This window comes from Panthera pardus, unplaced genomic scaffold, assembly GCF_024362965.1.
Source record: "Panthera pardus isolate Hobbes unplaced genomic scaffold, ASM2436296v1 HiC_scaffold_11, whole genome shotgun sequence".
In the NCBI taxonomy this organism is placed as follows: domain Eukaryota; kingdom Metazoa; phylum Chordata; class Mammalia; order Carnivora; family Felidae; genus Panthera; species Panthera pardus.
The window spans coordinates 90,771,984-90,794,930 of NW_026526666.1; the positions used below are offsets into that span (position 1 = coordinate 90,771,984).

The 22,947-nt window shown below is 41.6% G+C and overlaps 1 protein-coding gene across 7 annotated transcripts in view; it reads left to right on the forward strand.

The window, feature by feature from the left end:
• The window catches only part of USP48 (ubiquitin specific peptidase 48), a 115,561-nt gene that overhangs the window by 91,150 nt on the left and 1,464 nt on the right, over positions 1 to 22,947 (forward strand). For 6 of the 7 annotated variants that reach the window (XM_053898845.1, XM_053898840.1, XM_053898842.1 and 3 more), the window contains 7 exons: positions 1,586 to 1,716; positions 2,057 to 2,163; positions 9,004 to 9,108; positions 13,807 to 13,962; positions 18,747 to 18,872; positions 20,253 to 20,301; positions 22,746 to 22,772. In XM_053898845.1, coding sequence (XP_053754820.1) covers positions 1,586 to 1,716; positions 2,057 to 2,163; positions 9,004 to 9,108; positions 13,807 to 13,962; positions 18,747 to 18,872; positions 20,253 to 20,301; positions 22,746 to 22,772 — 701 coding nt within the window. The remainder of the gene's footprint in view (positions 1 to 1,585; positions 1,717 to 2,056; positions 2,164 to 9,003; positions 9,109 to 13,806; positions 13,963 to 18,746; positions 18,873 to 20,252; positions 20,302 to 22,745; positions 22,773 to 22,947) is intronic. The other variant, XM_053898841.1, reaches the window with a different exon arrangement.

Here is a 22,947-nt window from a genome sequence, read left to right on the forward strand (position 1 = left end):
GTTGGATGCTTAACCGACTGAGCCACCAAGGCACCTCCATGTGATTTTCTAATGACTAATAAAGTATATTTAGGTTATTTTTCCTCTGACATAAGCAGTCTGTTTGAAGAATCTGGGCCTTTGCTGAATTGTGGGGAGTGTTGTTTCATAAACTCCACCAGAGTGAGCACTTAACTTTTTTTTTTTTTTTTAAAGAAAGCAAGACTGTCTCTCCCTAACAGGCGAGAAGCCCCCTGAGGCTACCTTGTTCTTTTTCTGTGCTTTGTCCTTCCTGAAGCCCTGCCTTCTTCTTCCAGAAGCTTCGGGTACCAATACAGCCTCTCTAGCAGATGTCTTCCAGCATCCCAGAATCACCAGGGATCTTGATTGTAGTTGTTTTTCCTGCAGCCCCCAGGCTTCAGGAAACAGACGAGGAGGAGGAAGGCAGCATGGCACCAGAGCGGAGCCACTGAACTGGTCGTCAGGAATTCTGGGGTCTTAAAATGGAAATTTTTTGTGCCACCTGCCAAGTGCTTCCATAAGGGCTCTTAATATGAAACTCACTCCTGATGTTGCCATTTGATCTTTTCAAATAATTTTTAACTGTGTAAGAAAAGATAGAATGCCTCTGATATTCCTTATAAACCGTGAAAATTAGAACACACAAATAACAATTTCTTTGGCAGTAAGCTAGAGGCGGGGAGTTTGTTATCCGTGTTAATACTTTACCATCGTTTATGGAAACTGAGAGTTAATCTGTTTCTTCTTCTAGGTTCTCCCCCAGCTCTCTTTTTCCTTCCTTCCTCTTTGCGGGGTGGGTGCTATAAATGTTGGACATCTGGAAAATGTCTGTAATAATAAAAGAAATGTGTGTATTAGCCAGCTTAAAAGTTAAACAATTCAGGAGTACCTGTGTGGCTCTGTCAGTTGAGCGTTTGACTCTTGATTTCAGCTCAGGTCATGCATGTTACCAGGGTCGTGGGATCGAGCCTTGTTTTGAGCTTTGTGCTGATCATGGAACCTGCTTAAGAATCTCTGTCTCCCTCTGCTCCTTTGCCCCACTTGCCCCTTCTCTCTCTTTTAAATTGAAAATAAATAAATAAAATTGACTTTAAAAAAAAAAAGAAAAACAGTTCAAATAAAATCTAAGGTCCCTCGGTACTTATCGTTTCTTCCATTCCCCCTTTTCTCTCTCTCTTCCTCCCTTGCGGTAACCACAGGCCTGATGCTGAGGGTTATCATCCTCAGAAATACTACTTAAACACACACACACACACACACACTAATATTTTGCATATTTAAAAATGTTTTATATAAATGGGCATTATATGATATCCCTCTGTAACTAACTTGTGTATTCAGTTTCAGGTTTTGAAATGTTGCCATATTGCTTCCTGTAACTATAGTCCCTTTACTTTCATTGCTGTAACACCATTGTTTTGTATGAGGAAATCTAGTGTTCATTGTTGAGGAAGGTGTATCTTTTCCTTTTTAACTTCTTTGTATTAAATACTGCTTTTGATGTTTTGGTTTTGGGAGACTAATGGATTATGTTAGTTCCCTTCATTTCCATGTGTCTTAAGGCATGTTGGGTTCTTTTGCACAGTATAGCTCTCATATGGCCCGGCGAGTGGCAAATGATTCAAAAGCTCTTTGTCGTGGATCATGTAATTAAAATCACAAGAACTGAAGTGGGAGATGTAAACCCTTCAGAAACACAGTATATTTCTGAGCCAAGTAAGTTTTCATATTCATCTGTTTATGTTCCGTGTAGTTAAAATGTGACATTTTAAGAGGGAAGGAGGGGATGTCACTGCTGTATTCCCTACTTAAAATTAAAGAGCATGTGTTGGTCCAAACTAATACGCCCCAGGTGAGAATTATCCTATTCCCATTCCATTATTTGTGTCTTTATTTATTTGTTTATAGTAAACGCATTCAATGGAATACATTAATAGAAAATATGAGTAATAGTTATTTAATGAATGCTCCCTGGTAGCTTTGATGTTTGTTTTTATATATTTTTTTTCTTTGACATTAATTCCTCAGCCACTTCTGATTTACTTTGTTTCTTTAGAACTCTGTCCAGAATGCAGAGAGGGCTTATTATGTCAACAGCAGAGGGACCTACGTGAATACACTCAAGCCACCATCTACGTCCATAAAGTTGTGGATAATAAAAAGGTACCAGTCCCTCTTGTGGCCATGACCAGTAATGATCAAGCTTGCTTTTTGACTTGCGGTTGGATTTTCACTGAGGCCTGCCTAGGATCACATTTTTCTTTCCTTGGAGCTATTTGGCATAAGAATAGAAATCGGATAAGGAGTGAAAATGAATAGTTACTTTGATTGTATGTGGATTTTGTTATTAATTTGTTCCACAAATAATTATTAGATGTCAGCTGTGTACCAGGAATGGTCTTGGCATGGAGGGAATACATGGTGAAAAAGACAGACAAGGTGTCTGCCCTCAAGAATATTTGTATCTCTTGTGGTGCCTGGGTGGCTCAGTCAGTTAGGCATCTGACTCTAGATCTCAGGTTTGTGAGTTCAAGTCCCGCCTTGGGCTCTGTGCTGGGGGTGAACAAAGAACATTTGTACCTCATGCAGAAGATCAGGACCAAACCCAGAAAGGGAGGAGGTTCAAGATGGAAGCATAGGAAGATCCTAAACTTAGCCTCCTCCTACAGATACAGCAAATATCCAGCTACATGTGGAATAATTCCCTTTGAAAGGAACTTGAGAACTAGGTGAACAGATGCTTCACAAAAGATAAAGGGGACACATCAAGATGGGTAGCAGAGATACCGTCTCCCCCAAAACACCACCTCCTTGCACAGCAACCCACTATGGGGGACGAATCTCACACATATGGAACTCCTCCCTGAGGAAAGAAGGGCTTTGACCCACAGGTACCTCAGCCTTTGAGAACCATAAAGCTATGGGGAATGGATCCACAGAGGATGCCTGTTGGGCACTGGGCTCTCATGGCCAGAGGGGACTGCCTTTCTGTGCCCCCCAGTTCTGAAACAGTCAGTTTGACAAACTAGAAGTAAGAGAAAGTTAAATAGTAATACGCTTCAGTGTTAATGCAGGGCCACTCTTTCAAGACCAGGAGAGATAGTTCCACTTAACCCATAGAAACAGTCCTGCAAAATGAGGACACAGAAGAGTGGGTTCCAAATGAAAGAACAAGGTAAAACTCCCAAACAAAGAAGCAAAAAAACCTGTAACAAAACAGATAAGTAATTTACCTAAGAAAGTGTTCAAAGTAAAGGTCATAAAGATGCTCACAGAATTTGGGAGAATAATTGATGAACACAGAATTTCATTCAACCAAGAGGTAGAAAATACAAGAAAGTAACAAATCACAGAGCCAAAGAATGCAATAACTCATCTGAAAAATATACTAGAAGATTTCCATAGGAGATTACATCAAATACAAGAAAGGTCAGTGATCTGGAAGACACTGCAGAATTCACCCAGAGCAGTTAAAAATTTTTTTTAAATATGAAGATAGCTTAAGGGGCCTATGGTACAGCATGCAGCAGAAAAACATACACATTGTAGAGGTCCCAGAAGACGGGAGATAGAGAAATGGGCAGAAAACTTCTCTGAAGAAATAACAGCTGAAAATTACCCTAATGTGGACAGGAAACATACACCTGAATCCAGGAAGCCCAGAGAATTCCAAGTAAAATAAACCCAGAAAGTTCCACGCTATGATACATTAATGAAGATTTTCTCAAATGTTAGAGAATCTTAAATGCAGCAAGAGAAAAACAACTTGTTACATACAAGGGAATCTCCATAAGACTTACCAACAGATCTTGTCATGTCAGGAGTAACATGACCTATGCAAAGGGCTGAAGGAAAAACACTTTCAACCAAAAACACTATTCCTGGCAAGGATATCATTCAAAATTAAAGGAGAGATCAACAGTTTTCCTGGTAAGTACAAACTAAAAGTTTATCACCACTAAACCAGCCCTGTGAGAAATTAGAGGGACTTCTTTAAGCTGAAAGGAAGGAGACTAATTAGTTATAAGAAAATGTGAAAGTAAAAATCTCAGTGATAAATATATAGTAAAGGAAGTGGATTAATCACTTGATAGAGCTAGTGTGAAGGTTAAAAGTAGTAGCAATTATAACTATCTGCAATAATTAAGGCATACAAAAAATAAAAAGATGTAGAAAATTGTATTAAAAACATAAAACATTGGGGGTGTTAAAAAACAGTTTTAGAATATGATTAAATTTAAGTTGCTGTATACCAGTATATTTTAAGTGTGACTCTTGTGTTAACCACAAAGCAAAAACCTATTGTAGATACACAAAACATAATGAGAAAAGAATCAAAGCATAGCACTAAACAAAGTCATCAGTGGACAGAAGAGGTGAGCAGGAGAAGAGAGGAACTAGAAAACAACAAATTGGCAATAAGTAAATGCCTATTAATAGTTAATTTAAATGTAAATGGACTAAATTCCCCAATGAAAAGACACAGAGTAGCTGAATGGACACAAAAAAGGCGAATCAGCCACTTATATGTTGCCTATAAGAGACTCATCTCAGATGTAAGGATACACAGAGACTGAACGTGAAGGGGTAGGAAAAGCTCTTTCGTGCAAATGGAAACCAAAAGAAGGCTATTTATATCAGAGAAAATAGATTTTAAAACAAAGTGTAGTAAGACAAAGATGGTCATTACATAAGGATAAGTCAATCCAACAAGAACATAAACGTATATAACATTTGCCAATATGTACCCAACATAGTACCTAAGTATGTAAGGCAGATGTTAACAGAGCTAAAGGAGAAGTTGACAGCAATGCATTGACAGTGGGACATCAATGAATAGATCATCTAGACAAAAAAATCAATAAAGAAACATGGGCTTAAATGACCTGTAAGACCACATGAACTTAATATATATATCTATAGATAGATAGATAGATAGATAGATGTAGAACACTCCATCCAACAACAGGAGAATGCACTGTCTCCTCAAATGGACATAGACCGTTCTCCAGCATAGGTCATGTGTTGTGCCACAAAATAAGTCAATAAATTGAAGGAGACGGAAATCATTATCAGGCATCTATTCCAATCACAATGTATGAAACTGGAAATTAATTGCAAGAAAACTAGAGAACTTTCAAGAAGTAGATGTATTTCTGGAAACATAATTTTCCAAGACTGAATCATGAAATAACAAACAAAAGTCCAGGACCTGATAGCTTCATTAGTGAATTCTACCAAACAAAGATTTAATACCTGTCCTTCTTAAATTCTTCCAAAAAGTAGAAGATGAGAGAATGCTCTCAGTTTTCAAGGCCAGCAAGGATGCCACATAAAAAGAAAATTAGAGGCAAGTATCTCTTGTGAACATTGGTGTGGAAACCCTCAACAAAGTATTAGCAAACCAAATTTCACAGTATGTTAAAAGGAACCTACCCTGTGATCAAGTGGGGTTTATTCTAGGGAAGCAAGGGATGATTCATCTGCAAATCAGTCAACATGAAATACCTCATTAATGAAAGGAAGGATAAAATAATATCATCTCAATGAATGCAGAAAAGCACTTGACAGAGTGTATTATCCATTTATAAGAAAAACTCAATAAAGTGGATAGAGTTGGATCATACTTCAACTTGATAGAGGTCATGTATGACCAGCCCACAGCCGGTAGTAAAAAGGTGAAAGCTTTTCCCTTTAGATCAGGAACAAGGATGTCAGTTGTTACCAATTTTATTCAGCATAGTATTTGAAATCCTGGCAAGAGCAGTTAGGCAGGAAAGAGAAATAAAAACATGTCCAAACTGTAAAGGAAGAAGTAAACTATCACTCTTGACACATGACATGATTTTATATGTGGAAAACCCTAAAGGCTTCACCAAATAACTGTTAGAACTTACAAACAAATTTAATTATATTGCAAGGTGCAAAATCAATATAAAATCAGTTGATTCCAGGGCTATGAGTTCAAGCCCCATGTTGGGCGTAGAGCTTATTTAAAATCAGTTGCATTTTTTATACATCTAGCAACAAACTATCAGAAATTAAACCATTCCATTTACACTTCCATGAAAAGGAAAATAGAAATAAATTTAACCAATTGGGTAAATGATCTGTGCACTGAAAACTGTAAGATTGATGAAGTTGAAGAAGACACAAAATGAAGGCTATTCCTTGGTAATGAATTGGAACAATTAGTATCGTCAAAATAACGACATTACTCAAAGCCATCTACAGGTTGAGCGGAACCCCTATCAAAATTGAAATGGCATTTTTCCCAGAAGTAAAAACCAAGCAATCCTAAAATTTGTATGGAACCGCAGAACATTTTCAATAGCCCAAGCAATCTTGAGAAAGAAAAAAGCTGGAGGCAGCCCTCTTTGTGATTTCAATCTATATTACAAAACTACAATTACCTTGGGTCTCCTGGGTGGCTTAGTCAGTTAAGCGTCTGTCTCTTGACTTCGGCTCAGATCATGGTCTCCGGGTTTGAGCCCTGCTTCAGGCTCTGGGCTGACAGCATGAAGCCTGCTTGGGATTCTCTCCCTCTCTCCCTGTCTCCCCCTCCCTCTCTCTCCCTCTCTCTCCCCCTCCCCCTCCCCCCCCCACTTGTGCTCTTGCTCTCTTCTCTCAAAATGATAAATCCGTAAATTAAAAAAAAAAAAAAAAAATGGGTGAAGGAGCACATGGGTGGCTCAGTCAGTTAAGCATCATGGTTTGTGAGTTCGAGCCCCCTGTCAGGCTCTGTGTGGACAGCTTGGGGTGGGGGTGGGCTGAAGCCTGCTTGGGATTCTGTGCCTCCCTCTCTCTCTCTGCCCCACCCCACTCACGCTCTGTCTCTCTCTTTCTCTCAAAAATGAATGAATGTTAAAAAAAATTAAATAAAAATAATTTAAAAAATTTTTAAATGGTTAAAGAAGGAGTGCAGTGGGTGAAGGGAATTAAGAGATCCAAACCTCTGGTTATGAAATAAGTCACGGCTACCTAGAGTGTATAATGTATGTAGTGGTAACTGTAGTCAATGTTATATTGGAAATTTGTAATTTGCCAAAAAAGTAAATCTCAAACATACGATGGCAAAGGGAACGAGCGTTCTTGGACATTTCACAGTGTAATAAAAGTAATATAGTGTTGTATATCAAACATTTCAATTTAAAAAAAGATCTAGAACCCACAAATTAATAAGATAACGCAGGAACGAGTGTTTTTGAAGAAAATCGAGCAGGGTAAAGGGGGAAGTGGCAGGAGGTGGAGGTGGCGGTGTTAGATGGGAAATGGACGGGAAACCCATCTTGGTGGAGCACAGAGATCCAGCCTGTGAAGGGAGGAGCTTCAGGCAGAGGGTAAGCCTAATGTGCTTAAGCTGCAGAGTGAGTCATGTGTAGAGATTACTGCAGCGATAGAAACATTCTGTGTCGGTGCCGTATGTTTGCTATGGTAGCCACTATTCACATGTGACTGTGGCGGCTGTGGAACTGAATTTTTAATACATTTATATTTAAAGAGCCACATGTAGCCAGCCAGTGACTACCATAGTGGACAGGATGGGTCTAAAGTGAGGTTTCCTCTATCAATGTATAGTGGTATGGAGTGGGGGAGCAAATCCTATCACATTTTATACTTCCTACCAGGGATTTGGGATTTCATTCCAGGTATAGATGTAAGCTACTGGAGAGTTGTAAGCAAGGTCATAGTGTGATATGATTTATGCTTTAAAAAGGTTGCCGTGGCCGTGGTCTTTGGAATTCGCAAGGGCAGAACAGGAATAAGGAGGGTCCATTTAGAGCCCCTTGCATTTATCTCTAAGAGAATGAAGTAGACAGATTGAGGTGTGTTTTGGGAACAGGAGTGTGAAAACTTGCTGTGCATTGGATTTGGAACATTTTTATTATATTAGGGATAGCTCTTAGGTAGATCCTGTCCCAGATCTCTGTGCATGTCATTAAGTTGATTGCAGGATTGCTGGAATTAAAGATGAAACTACTTTTTTATTTGATGATAGCTACCAAACACATTGTTTTAGGAGGATAAATTTACAAATTATGCTCTTTAGTTCTTGGGTTCTCCTTTACAAGTTGAACTAAGGCCTTTATTTCCTCATTTTGCTGAGAAAATGAAGTTAATGAGGGTAAATGTCTCTGGGTTCGTGCCTATTAGTCCCTGTATACAATTGTATCTACAGTAGTATCCATTTGGGGCGCCTGGGTGGCTCAGTGGGTTAAGCATCTGACTTAGGTTCACGTCAAGATCTCACGGTTCCTGAGTTTCAGCCTCTTAACGGGTTTGGGGCAGTCAGGGCATAATCTGTTTGGGATTTTTTCTCTCTGCTCCTCCCCCATGCTCTCTGTCTCTTTCAAAACAAATACATTAGAAAAAATGGTATCCAGTTTATCTAAAGCTTTATTGTTTGTTTGGAGTTTCACAACAGTATTTCACAATACAGAGGAGCACTTGCCCTTCCATCCTTCCCTCTCTCAATTGTAAGGAATATTGTCTGAGTGGTTTGACAGTCCCTGTGCTAGGGTCCAGGATAAGCTTAGAGCCTCTTTGAACTTCTGCAAAATCACATCATTGTAAAAGCCCGATAGTAGTAACTCTTGCAGATACTGCTTACTTACATTTATGATGAGCGCGTTATACAGAAGAGAGTGAGTCCTAGGATACAAACTAACATGTTAAAAGAGCACAAGAAACTTGAGTCTTGATCCTCTGCTTGGTCTGTTATCCCACTGTTGATAAAGCCCCCACACCATCCAAGGCTTGCCCTGCAAGGTTCTGACCATCTCTCTCTCTCTCTCTCTCTCTCTCTCTCTCTCTCTCTCTCTCTCTCCCTCCCTCCCTCCCTCCCTCCCTCCCTCCCTCCCCCCCCTCCCTCCCTCCCTCCCTCCCTCCCCCCCCTCCCCCCCTCCCTCTCTTCTCTTCTCTTCTCTTCTCTTCTCTTCTCTTCTCTTCTCTTCTCTTCTCTTCTCTTCTCTTCTCTTCTCTTCTCTCTGTGTTTGCATTCAGGTGATGAAGGATTCAGTTCCGGAGCTGAATGTGAGTAGTTCTGAAACAGAGGAGGATAAGGAAGAAGCTAAACCAGATGGAGAAAAAGATCCTGATTTTAATCAAGTACGTGTTGAAGCTGCTTTTCATTGTCCTACCTTCAGCTTTCCTGAAAGCAGCCTCTCCCTGCCCCTGGACATATGTCTGTACCCCGCGTGGGACATTGGTTTCTTGGCCTCCTTTTTTGCCCTCTTTTCCTCACTTTTGGTGGCACACAGTAGTGGCCCTGATTTCTCTCAAAATCCCATGAACTGCATTATTCCAGAATTAATATATTTGTTGCTATTAAGTAACACAGGCTAAGATATAATGATCAAATCGTTAGCTGGAAAAGAAGACTAAAACAAGACACATATCTTGGTGTGTTGCTTAATCATCGAATCTTTAAGTATGAAAAAATTAACTCCATTTCCCTCATTACAAACAAAATCAACCATGGTCTTAGTAATTGAATTTGTAGAAGAGATTTCTGGGTTTCTAATTAAGGTGTTAGTAAAATGACCAGATCAGCGTTAGTCTTTCTTATTTCCTTGTGACGAATTTAATGTTTTTCTTTTAAAGTTTCCTGTTTTGTGTGTATTCTGTTATAATGTTCTATCCTGCTTATATTCTGCATGTTCATAGTGACATTGGAGAAAAGGGTATTAAGAACGGGGAATAACTTGGGAATATGGTTGATATAAGGTGTAGGTAAGTTTCAGCTTCCCAAAAAGTCAAGACTACTGAGTTCCAGGGTATTCTACAGATACCTTAAATTCATGGAATTTCTCCTTAATTACAATTAGTTGTATCAGCTGAGATATTCATTTTTATTTGTTTATTTTTTGCTGCTAAAATAGAGTAGCCAAACTATGTTTAACCTTCTCCCTAAAGGAATACAAGTGTTAGACTCTCCATCAGCTACATCTGTTAACAGAGTAGAAATATCTGGACACACTGATACTTAACTTCATTTTCACCATAAGAAAGTCAGAAAAGCCCTGTTGGCTGGAATTTTGGTCTCTTGCAGGGAATGTTACTTGTAGTTTTCCACCCGGCACAGAGAGAGATCCACATTTCCCCCTCCTTGCTCCCGCTCCTGAAATGCCGTCAATACCTGTCAGAGAACCGTACCGGGACCTTGGGTCCCACCTGCTCACCTCGGTTAGCCATTCTGTGAGGCCAGTTTGTGTTTCATTCGGTCCACATCAGAGGGCCCCTTGCTTCAGAAGGAGCCAGACCCATACATTTTACAGGAACGCCGATTTGTTTTGTTTTGACGGGACATTGTAAACACTGTGCTTACTCGTATCTTTGTCGATGTAGGTCTTCTGTTTCTTGGGATGGCTTTTGAGATTATCTCTTGATTGGAGTTTGCAGACCTATCTTTGTGGTTAACTCCTAACCGTGTTTGTCATCAACTCCTCTCATGTCCCCATCGCCTCGTAGAATCCATCTTGCAAATCCCACACCCACAAACTAGTTTGTTTGCTCACTTTAGTTGATACATTAAAATTGCATGCTTGTGGAGGGCAGTGAACATCTCGATCCAGCCTTAGGACTCTAGTTTCTTTCATTGCTTGGCTGGCAGTACTATATCGTCTTAATGATTGTCTCTTGGAAGTGTGGTTTTCTAATCAGTTGGGAATCTCCTTCTTTCCCAAATCTGTTGTCGCAGACTCATTTTCTGAATAAAGAGATAAACTTTGTCAATTAGTTTGTAAAGATAGATATGTAAGTTCATATTGTCTTTAGTTTCTGTTATTTCAAGCTTTGCTCTTCAGCCTGAGTTAATTTCGAAATCTCTTTACATTTTCAAGTGATTTAGAATTTTGGGAAGCCAACATTTCTGAATGTCTAGTTTTATTCATTGTGGTTGTAACCACAGCACTTTCTAAAGAGTGGATGTGGAATTACTCTTCTTAGTTGTGGATGACAGCGGATTTCGTATTTACAAATATGACAGAGAATGCTGGGAAACATCACTTTTTACGCTATAATTTTTTTTTATGTATACATTATAATTTTCTTCTGTCTTCCCTCTCCTTGTTTGGATATTGTCATACTCTAGAATGTTTTAAATATTTTTGACCCTCAAAAAAATGTAGCCTTCCTTTTGAAAAGAGGAGATGGTCCCAGAAGAATGGCAAGCTTTTCCAGACCTTCAGGGTCCTCAGACATTTTCTTTGTAATGTATTACAGTTCAGTACAGATAGCTTCTGTAATTACGGTTTTAAATCCCTGTAATAGGAAATGATGTATCTCTACTTGTCCTTAATGGGGAGGAACAAATCCTCTTTTTTCCCTCTCTAAGCTAGATCAACCCAGTCCCTTTGACTTTGACCTTTTCTACAGTTCAGGTTAATAATGCACCCAGTGTCAGATATCGCTTAGGTAATTGAAAGCCATCTAAAACCAGTGGGCTGGTTTTTGTCACATAGTTGGATTTAGATTCTTTTTTTTTTTTTTTTTTTTTTTAAATAATTCTGGGAAAAGCTTTTGGACCCATTTAAAATCAGAGCCATTAAAAAATATATCTTGCCTAATGCCGAGGGATTTGTAATTTGGTTGTGTTTTGTATTTCTAAAGTAAAATTGGATACGTTGTAGATATTTTTATCCTTCCTAATTTGGAGAATTTAGGTCCACCTTCATCTTTCGTTTCTGCGGATGAGATTAAGGAAAATGTTTCATCAACTTTTAAGTTATTATCTTTCAGTGTTTTTATTTATTTTGAGAGAGAGCATGTGCACACGTGAGCAGGGGAGGGCAGAGGGAAAGAGAGACAGAGACCCAAGCAGCCTCCGCACCGGCAGCACAGAGCCCCAGACACAGGGCTCCATCTCCGCAACCCTGAGACCATGACCTGAGCCAAAATCAAGAGTCAGATGCTTAGCCGACTGAGACGTCCAGGTGCTCCTCCTTTTCCTTAACTCCACTTGCCACATAACTTAACACTAGAAAACATTTTTTTTTTTTTTTTGAGAGCCACAGAGCGTGTGCAGGGGAGGGGCAGAGACAGAAGGAGACGCAGAATCGGAAGCAGGCTCCAGGCTCTGAACTGTCAGCACAGAGCCCACCGCAGGGCTTGAACCCAGAACCGTGAGATCCTGACCTGAGCCAAAGTCAGACACTTAACCAGGCGTCCCCCACATAACTTGTTAACGAATGTTAGAACCACCTGTGTATCTCTGTAGCCTCGGGGCTAGAGCGAAACCTGGCTTTGCGTGGAGCCCAGCCAGCAGGTGTCACCCTGAGCCAGCGCTCTTGTTTGCTTTGTAAATCCCGGGATCTCTGTTAGTAATGAGTGTGTGGCATCTGTGTCCATAATGGCCCCTGATCCACTCTGCTCATGCGCAGCTAACACTCAGTGACAACTGCAGAAACCAGAGCCAGGGCCTGGGGCTTACCTCATCCGCATTTAATTAAAGCGGGGGGAAAACTGTCTGAGGAATCTTGTGCCTCTCACTCCTTGGCCTGGTTAACAGAAGACTGTTGACTCTTAGCCTCCTTAGGAAGTGTTCATGGGGGTGTCGTAGAAAGACATTTGGCTCTTATCTATCATTTTTCTCTTAAGACTGGCGCATTAGGAATTCTGGATCCATATATATGTATGTATGTATGCCTGCATATTTTGCCCAACTATCTTTCGGTAAATAGTATCTGTCATGCGTTTTCACCCCTAAATACTTAAATCAGGGGTGCCTGGTTGTCTCAGTTTGTTGAGCATCTGACTCTTGATTTCAGCTCAGGCCATAATCCCAGGGTTGTGTGATTGAGCCCTGAGTCGGGCTCCATGCTGAGCATGGAGCCTATTGGTGATTCATATTCATTCTCTCTCTCTCTCTCTCTTTCTCTCTCTCCCCCCACCCTCCCTTGCTCTCTCTAAAATTTAAAAATACATACATACTTAAAGCAGCATGTAAGTAAGGCAGTGTCCTATTGCCCATACTCAGAATTTTCCAGGTATCCCAAAGATGTAAAATAGTATTTCCTCCTCCGAGCAACCGTCAGGGTGTATGTACATTGTATTATAGCTAGAAGGCCAGTCCTACCTCCTTACCCCCTTTCTTTTCCTCTTTGACCTTTAATGTCGTATAGATTGTCCCTGATCCTTGATCCAGCTGATCGCCCCCATACATTATTGATTTCAGTTTGTTTCTCTGGTCTCTGTAATTTTTGTACATTGGAAATCAGCTCTCAATGTTTGATTAGATTCAGGTCTAAAAATTTTCACAAAGATCTTTCACACACAGAGCTCTTTCTTGATCCCATCAAGAGGCACAGTGTGTCCCGTTTTTAGTCAAACCAAGTTGATGTCTTTGTTAATACTGTCTTTTCTTTTGAACGTTCTCAGCTGTTTATACTTAGCTTCCTCGCCTTCTCAAAAGAAATCGTGTAATACAAACATTACGATTCAGGTGGTTTCTGGATTAAATTTAGTAATCTTAACGTTTTTTAGTTTATCACGTGTGTTTTTCTGATTGAAGGTTCAAACGTACCATTTTGCTTTTAAATGTTCTTATTGTAACTTTTTGAAGAAAAACAAAAACAAAAACCTGCCGCTTACGTGCAGTTACTGGTATATCTCACACATCCTCTTTTCCAATTTTGTGTGAGCCTACTAAGTAAGGATTTGGTGAGTTTCTACTCATTGTTGACACTGAATTTCAAGTGGTTAAGGGACCAGTAAGTAAATTGCTTTTGTCTGTCTGATGAACTTTATGAGCATGGGTCACACAGAGCGGATCATCTCAGTGCTGTTTGTTCTGGATTTTTATTCTAGAGCAATGGAGGGACGAAGCGGCAAAAGATAACCCATCAGAATTACATAGCCTATCAAAAGCAAGTCATTCGGCGCAGTATGCGACATAGAAAAGTCCGTGGTGAGAAAGCACTTCTTGTTTCTGCTAATCAGACACTAAAAGAATTGAAAATTCAGGTGAGGAAAATACAAGGTTGGTTTAGAAGGGACCTTCCTGCGTTCCTGCTTTGCCCTGTGTTTATGTATGTCTCTGTTTTCTTTCAGGGTCGATCCTCCTGGTATTAATCCGTTGATTTTCTTTTGATTTCAGAATAACGCCTGAATAAATTGAATAATTGAATAATATATTCAATAAATTGAATAATAAATTTCAATAAATTGAAATAACTCTTTTAAAAAGTTTTCAAAATAGCCGAGGTTTGAAAAAAAAAAAAAAAAAGTTTTCAAAATAGCCGAGATCTGGTGCACCTGGCTCGCTCAGTTGGTGGAACATGGTAACTCTTGATCTCGGGCCATGAGTTCAAGCCCCCGTGTTGGGCGTAGAGATTACTTAAAAATAAGTTAAAATTTTTAAGAAGCCACACAAAATACCCAAGAATCTTTCTTTCTGTGAAGGTGAAAGTGGTTTGGATTCTGAAACCGTGGGCAAGTTCTGAGTAGCTTATGGGAAACACTGAGAGCCCTGTAATGTGCTGAACGCGGAGGTTGTTCAGGGGTAATTGTTCCCTCACTTTACTGTGCTGTATGTTTTCCTTTGACCACTTAATAAGTATTTGAGCCAGTTACCAGGATCTGCTGTGAAACTTAAGGGGAAATAAAAGGCAGCTACTGCATCGTTTATTCACTTGGGTGAGCCTGGAACTTTTTTACCACAATATTTTTGGTGTCAGATAAGTCTACTTGATAGAATTTTAAAGTTACCTCTCTTTATAGAGTGATGTCTTCCAAATGGGTTTTTAAAGATTTGTTTTAGATTGTTTTCGTCTCCGTCTCACTCCCTCGTGCCCCCCTCCCAAAAGCAAGCATTGTTGAGTGAATGCTGTGTAGGCATTTTGAAAATCCTAGATGATTTTGTTATTTCTTCGTATCAATACTAAAATACTGTAAATGAGTGGTATGTCCCAAAATCTAGTCAAGAGGCTCTGATAAGTTCAAGATGCCCGTGAAAAAAAAGAAAAAAAAGAAATCTGACCCCTAATCGGTTTCAGACGCTGATATATATCCAGAAAGTCGACCAAATTTCCCTCTTTGCTGCTTTCATGTGGCATAGTTTACTGGTTCTGCATTTTTTCTTGCTGCTGATATTTATCATTGTAATTGAGGCAAAAATACAGGCTTCCTTTGAGGGTGTTATATGTTCCAGATTGTCCTGGGAACAGTATTTCCCTTAGTTGAACCCATGGCTCTGAAAATAAACGTGTTGGCATAATATCTTTACTCTGTTATTGTACCTTTTACATCTGAGAAAGCCTGTTTCTGTCACCGGCTTTTTGCCTGTCAGTGGTAAACCTCGAACATTCAAAACCTTTAAATTACAAAAAGAGCCCCTGTGGATAAAGACATTTAAAAAGCCTGTGCTGCTTTTATTATGGACTACCATTTTTGAAGAACAAATCAAAAGTCAGCAGAAATAACCTCTGTTTAGGAACATGTTACCTGCACGGAGGAGCTGTTAGAAGCCACCAGCGGTTCAGATGAAACCCCCAACGTGCTCTTCTCCGGTGGGTCCTTTGCAGTGTCCTTCCTCCCCCACCCGGGCTTTGAAGCCGCCGTGATCCAGAGTCAAAGGAAAGGGCAGTGAAATGTAATTTCCCCTTGCTGCTCAGTGGTGGTAGCTTTGAAAGCCTCCACTAGATGTGACCTTTTGCCTGGCAGCCTGGCCAGCACTGGGGTTTGTGGTGGGCACGAGTGTGGCCCTCAGTTAGTGGTGGTGGGTGTTTTGTTTTGTTTTTAAAGTATGTAATGCCTCTTTTACGTTTGATGGAGCCTTTCCTCATGGAGAGAGTACATTTCCAAGTTAATAGGATGGCATCATTTGTAAAATTGTAAATGTTTTATTCTAGACATCCGCATTTAGTGTTGCTTAAAACCTTAAGAAGTTTGTCTTGCCTGATGATTAATTCAGCCACCTCTGATACCGTAAAGTAAATGGAATTACAGTCGGTTCATCTCCCTTTGCAGAAGATGTTTGGTGTTCGATTGTATCATTTCATTTTCCCGCAGACACGTTTTGAGCAGTCGCGCTGCCTGCCTTAGTAAGGAGGAAACGGTGGTGCCGAGGATGGATGGCTGCCAGGTGAAGCCATCGCCCCTGCGTTTCCTTTAGGCCACACACCCTTGCGTCGTAGCAAGTAGCGCAGGGTGGCTTCCCCTTAGGACAGGGTTTGTTCCCCTTAGGACAGCATATGGTTGTTCCTCGTATGCTCCATAGATTAGGGATGCTGCACCTATGTAATATATGTTATATTTTAATGTTTATTCATTTTTGAGAGACAGCACAAATAGGGAAGGGGCAGAGAGAGAGATGGAGACACAGAACCCAAAGCAGGCTCCGGGCTCTGAGCTGTCAGCACAGAGCCTGACGCAGGGCTCAAACTCAAGAGCTGCGAGATCATGACCTGAGCTGAGACGCCTGAGCCACCGAGCTACCCAGGCATCCTGCACCTATATACTATTAAATTATACTCAGGCATTTTTACGGCTTGTGCATTATTGTGCCAAAGGCCTCCGTGCCCTTGATTGGCTTATTCCCTTCTTCTGAAGTAGAGTGTGCTCTTTTCACTAGCAAACACTTGCTCATCTTTCATGGCACCTCTCCTACAAACCTGCCTTGGCCTCCAGCTGTAGAACCGACTCTTCTTGTCCTCCATGCTCCCCAGATCTGACATGTACCTTCTGCCACCAGCCCCGCCATGTTCTGCCCTCACTCTCTGAACGCCTCCCATGTGGGGTTCCTCACTCAATGTTTGTTATTTCCCGCACTGAACGAAGCATTTGACTCATGGTGGCTTCTTAATAAAAGCTTCATTCGTTGTTAAGTGTCCTTGGCCATGTGCTCAATACATAAAGTCCTGAGCATCCACCCCTCAGTGAGGGTGCTCGTGTCTGGATGTGTTTGCTTTGTCCAACCTCACGGGGCTGGTGCAAAGACGCTCAGTATTCTGGAATACCAGCAGGCGTTCCTACAGTCGAGCAGCTGTAATGTTGCCCACATTAAGTTCGTAATGGACACCTCCATTGTAACTCTGCTTTCTTCCTCCCGATTCCTCTTTGGTAACCTGGTTACCTCTGCCTGATTCCTGTGTGCTGGGCTGGCTTCGGTAGAAGTGACCTATTAGTACTTCTTACAAGAAATAGGCTTATTGATTTAAAGGCAGTTGATTGATGATGTCAGTGCATGTTAGCCACAGAACCATCTGTGTTGTCTTTTTTTTGTTTATTTTGAGGGAGAGAGAGGGAGACAGAAAGAAGCCCAAGCAGGCTCCACGTTGGCAATGCAGAGCCCGACACGGGGCTCAAACTGACCAACCATGAGACCGTGACCTGAGCCTAAGTCAAGAGTTGGATGCTTAACCGACTGAGCCACTCAGGCACCCCACAGCCACCTGTTTCTCAGAAGCTTGTGTCCTTTTGAGAAGTCTAGTTAAGATTCAGGCCTAACATGGAGGAGGCCCGTGTTGTTATCCTTGTTCCTAATTTTCTGTATGCCATAATTAAAATCACTTTTCTAGTCACAGTTTTCTTGTCTTGGAATGCTCTTGGGCCCTATTATACACACAATTGTCTCAGGGCTTCTTCATCTTTCCAGATTCAGAGAGTAGAGTAGCGTGCATATAAAGGTTAGGATGGTTTTCCCTTACCATCGTTGATATTGGTAATAAACATACATATAATAAAACATTCACTTGAGTATATAAGTAAGCTACGAAGCATAATAAAATGAATACTCTTGAATGCACCCTCCAAGTTACAAATCAGAACATATCATTGAAGGTGCCCATGTGCTCCTGTCCAAGGCCAAAACTTCTTACCTGCCCACTGGTAATTACTACCCAGAAATGATAAAAAAAGAAGACATTTTTGTGAATTTGAAAAAATGTTTAAGTATTATGCATAGTAGTCTTTCTGAATTTATTTAATGTTTTTTTTTTTTTTAATTTTAGAGCGAAGGTTGGGGATGCACACAGGGCATGGGGGGAGAATCCCAAGCAGGCTCCACGCTCTGCACAGAGCCTGATGTGGGGCTTCATCTCACAACCCTGGTTATCATGACCTGAGCTGAAATCAAGACTCAGACATTCAACCAACTGAGCCATCCAGGGGCCTCTGAATGTACTTAATTTTTTAATAATTGGCTAGAATTATGAAGGGGTCCTTTCCCTTAAGAAATTCATATTTTGGTTCCTAGAGGCAAGACTATCTAAGAATATACAGCAGTCCCAAGGGTGAATTATGTAGTCCAGGCTTGCTAAAGAAATTAGGACAGAAGGAAGAATCCAGATGGCCTGCTGGTTAATTTAAAGATGGTCTTAGGAAAGAATTTTGACTTGACTGTTAAAAGGACGTGTGACCTGGGCATGAGGAGAGTGACTGTCACGTCCTGGCTGAGGCCTTAAAACCAGAGGAGCTACCAGCCTGGTCCACCTGCTCCTTTGATTTCCCCACGCCCCCTCCTTCGGGGAGGCGGCAATGCGCAGAACAAAAGAGTCCGTGGGTATAATTGTTCTCTACCAGGCTTCCTAAGGATGTTCTCAGATAGGCTAGGACTCTAGTCTTCGTAGGAGTGGAGCCCGTGGGCTGATTGCAAGGAGTAATATCTTTTGTACCTTGAGGACTTTTGTTTGTTTGTTTGTTTGTTTGTTTGTTTGTTTGTTTAAAGTATCCATGTATTCATTTATTCCAGTAGGGTGTAAGTCTCAGTATTATTTGCCTCATACACGCTTTCTTTTATATTGGCACAGATCATGCACGCGTTTTCAGTTGCTCCTTTTGACCAGAATCTGTCAATTGATGGAAAGATTTTAAGTGATGACTGTGCCACCCTCGGCACCCTTGGCGTCATTCCCGAATCTGTGATTTTGTTAAAGGTAGGTAACGGCTCCTTACGTGAGGAATTCTAGAAAACTTTGATGACCTGTCCCCACAAGCGACAGTGGTTAAGATCGCCTCTGGTCCTCGGGAGGCTGTGCCAGTAAGCGACTGGCCTCCAGACGCTCCCACTCTGGCTCAGCTGCACAAGACTGAGTGGAGATCAGAACATCGCTGGTTCTTGTGGGGTTTTCATCATTTTTGTTAAAAATAATATAGATTTAAGCCTCCACCCAGACTTCTGGATCAGCAGAATTACTTAACCATACTTGTATTAAACCATCCCCTCATTTCCTCTTGGCTCAAAAGTACCAGCCACTCAAGCAGAGAAGCAAATGTAACACGTGAGGCTCGGCCACGATGGTCTAAATGCTTCTGGTTGACTTGGGATTTTTGTCCAGGGCATGGAAATTGGCTTCAGGTACAGTAGATAGGAGAGGTGCAAAGTGTTTTGCAAAGGCAGGGTCCTGAAGAGTCCTTGAACTGCCTCATTAGCCCAGTTCTGTCCTTACCCTCCTCTAAGGGGTGGGTTTTGTCCTTTGCCTTTGCCCCTTTGGTTTCTCAGTGGCCAGAATCATCCCCACTGTGGCAAACAACCATTGCGTCACCCAGTAGAGTATTTGTATTTGTTCACTATTTTGAACTGTGAGATACATGCTTGTATCTGGAGCCTCAGTCCTGGTGAGATACAGTTGGGCCCTGGAAATGAAGGAGCAGACCCATAATACCCACTGCTCCACGCACTCCTACCGCCTGCCCATTCCCTGTTTCCTTTTTGCTTTTCTTTCAACTGTAGGTTCTGTGGAATTATTCTGAAAACCTAGAATTGCCGAGCCCTTAAGGACCCTAGGTCTAAAACCCTTGAAATGGCCCATCTTATCAGAGGACTTGTACCTTGGACGATCAGCTAGAGTCTATGCTAGCCATCAGCCTCAGGGCTGGCTTCTGTCCTGAAAGGGGAATGGGTGATTTCTTCCTGCTGCCGAGGAGGAACAAAAATGTCTTTCTCAGCTAACTTATTTTTTGGAGGACCAGTCTGACCTGGTTTCCACCAGCTCCCTGTCACCATCACCACTGGCATCCTAACTCACATTCATTCATTTTGTGCTTAGTAACCGCAGGGGAATAGATTTCCACATGAGAAGGTGTTTTTAAGAGCAGTTAACCAGTGTCACATATAATGTATGGTTTGGGAGTGATGAGTGTAGACCCATCGTCGGAGGCGGGGACATCCTTTGTTAGTCCTGGACATGGCCGCCTCTCTACCGGACAGCGCTTGTATCTGTGTCCTGTAGCAAAACACCGGTCGACACGTGGACCCGCCTTCCCTGTGGTGAGGATCTGCCCTGGTTTTCACTTGTCTTCGTTGGTTTTTCTAGGCCGATGAACCGATTGCAGATTATGCTGCAATGGATGATGTCATGCAAGGTAAAGACACATTTGTTTTAGGAATTTAAGTTGCTAGAAGGAGAGGTAATTACACCTGGTGAAGTTTCCATCTACACTGCTTTTACTTTTCACTTTGAAAAAGTTTTACGTGTTGTTAGGGTGGAATCTTACGTTCTTTCTCCTGGAAGATCATAGAGAAGGGCGTGTGCAAAAATTGGGCAAATGGAAAGCTGAGAACAGAGTAGTAATGATTTAGCTGAGCTGAGGAAACCGAAACACGGGTAAGCCTGGCAATAGAAAAGGTCAACCAGAAGCAAAGTTAATTCTGATTGTAGAGCCTCAGACAGATGCACAGGAGACCCCAGGCACTTCGACAGTGGGAGTGAGGTCAGAGCCTGAGAAGAGGAAACTATGTAAGAAGCAGTAAGACAGCGCAAGCCCCTCCTCTGGAGCCTTCCCCGCCGGGACGTCACGTGAGCAACGAGGATGTGTTTCTCAGCTCTTTGAAGGCGAGAATGAGGCTGTTACATAGCAGACAGGGAGAACACCCCTGTCTTTGTTCAGATGCTGGCAGCTGCCTCTGCCTCCCACACAGGAGCGATGAGCTAAATCGCACTCGGGGGACACTGGCCAATTCAAAAAATCACCTACAGATAGGTATTTTTTTTAAGTGCTTCATCTCCCAGTAACCCTTCAGTGAGGCCCACCAGTGTCCACTGACCAGTCCTCATACTTCACTAGGGATAAATGGGCACCTCCAGACCAGACAGTGGAAGAGTGAGGGTCTGGGACGAAACGGTGTCCATGAAGAGCCTCAAGAAAGGAAGCTAAATGAAGCAGTCCATGCAGGAAGCAGAAGAAAGCTCAAAAATTAACTATAAATAATACAGAGAGACCACATAGCTAGGGACTATATAAGAGAAACGTTGAGAGGACAGAAAGGGTTTCATGAAAATATAGAATGATCGTACCAAGGATCCGATGCAGTAAGTGAAATTCTAGGGACTCGTGAATCTAAAAGCATCCAGAGATACGGGAGGAAAACAAATCCCCTTCATAGAATAAAGAGTCATAAAGACCAGTGGATGGAGCTGTGCCCACAGGATTCTGAGGAAAAGTGAGTTCTGATCCAGAATTCCACAACTAGACAGATTTTGTTCTTCCCTCGCGTTTGAGGCCCCCAAATATTTCTCTCTCAAATATCGTTTGCCAATACACTGTGGACGGGTGTGCTCTTCGTAAACAAGAGTGCAAGTCGAGAACGAAGTCGGTGGTGGAACCAAAATCTAGGGATCCAACAGAGGAAGACAGCCCTAGAAGACGGGAAACCCCAGAAGAGAAGCCCTGCGGTCAGTGGCGAGCACCCCCCCCCAGTCCAGATCGGAGCAGGGAACACAGCTCCGGCAGAGCGTGTCCACGGGGAAGAGTGGAAGTGACGGAGGGCTGTCTTGAGGTTTACAGGTCTTCCAGCGTCTGTATGCAGCAATTACCACCCCCAGAAAGGTAAAGTCATACCAGACAGGAAGTATGACCAAGGTGCACTGAGGGATTCAACCGTGAGCACTTGTTACTGGAGTGAAAGGTGATGTAAACACTGGACACTGACTGGCTTCACAACAAAAAATACCACTGTCAGGAGGGGACATGGGTTAGGGGGCAGGTGGTAGACCAACTAAATCTTTAGTGTTCGTTGAGGAAGTTGTTATATATTGTTTAATGTTACGAAATAATAATACAGTTGACCTTGAACAACATGGGTCTGAACTGCCAGGTCCACTCCCACATGGGCATTTTTAAACAAGTGTATGTGCAGCACCATAAATGTATTTTCTCTGCTTTATGATTTTCTTAATGTTTTTTCTCTAGCTTACTTGATTGTAAGAATGCAGTATATAATGCATATAACATACAAAATATGTGTCGAGTGACTGTTTTGGGTGAAGCTATCAACAGAAAGCCGTTAGTAGTTAAGTTTTGGGGAGAGTGCAGAGCTCTGTGTAGATTTTCAGTCATGCTGTGGGTCAGTGCCCCTAACCACTAGTTGTTTAAGGGTCAACCGAATCAGCCTATCATCTGGAAATAGAGACCAGGAGAAAAGGCTACATGAGTCTGAAGTGGTTGCTTCTCGAGTGTGGGAATGGAGGGAAGGTGAGAGAGACACAGCATCTCTCCAAGGGCATCTGTCCCACGGTTTTCTCCAGGCCCCCCCTGGAGTCCTGCAAAACTTGGCTCTAGCTGCAGCCATTGTTCTACTGTATTTGACTTGTGTGTTGCTTTGATAAAAGTAAAAACAAAGAGAAAGATCATCATCTGATTATCCTCACCCAAAATTTCAAAGGTAATCATTATGGGTGAGTAAAGTAATTAAAAGTTATTTATAAACTTTTTTTTGTCTTTAGGCATTGCGATAATTTAGGCATTCTTGTCTGTCACGACCGTGTTTTCATTTTGGAATTCTTTTTTCTCTCTTTCTTTTTTTCTAGTGTGTATGCCAGAAGAAGGGTTTAAAGGTAAGTTACATTTGTCATGTTTTGTTCATGAATGTCAGAGTCCTACTGTAATTTTCTCTTAAAGCGAAGGCTGTAATTTGATTTTAAAATTTAATCCAATATAGTCTCATGACTGAAATTAATTTTAGTTAAATGCATTTTTTATTCGGGCTTCTTCATTATCTTTTTCAGCACT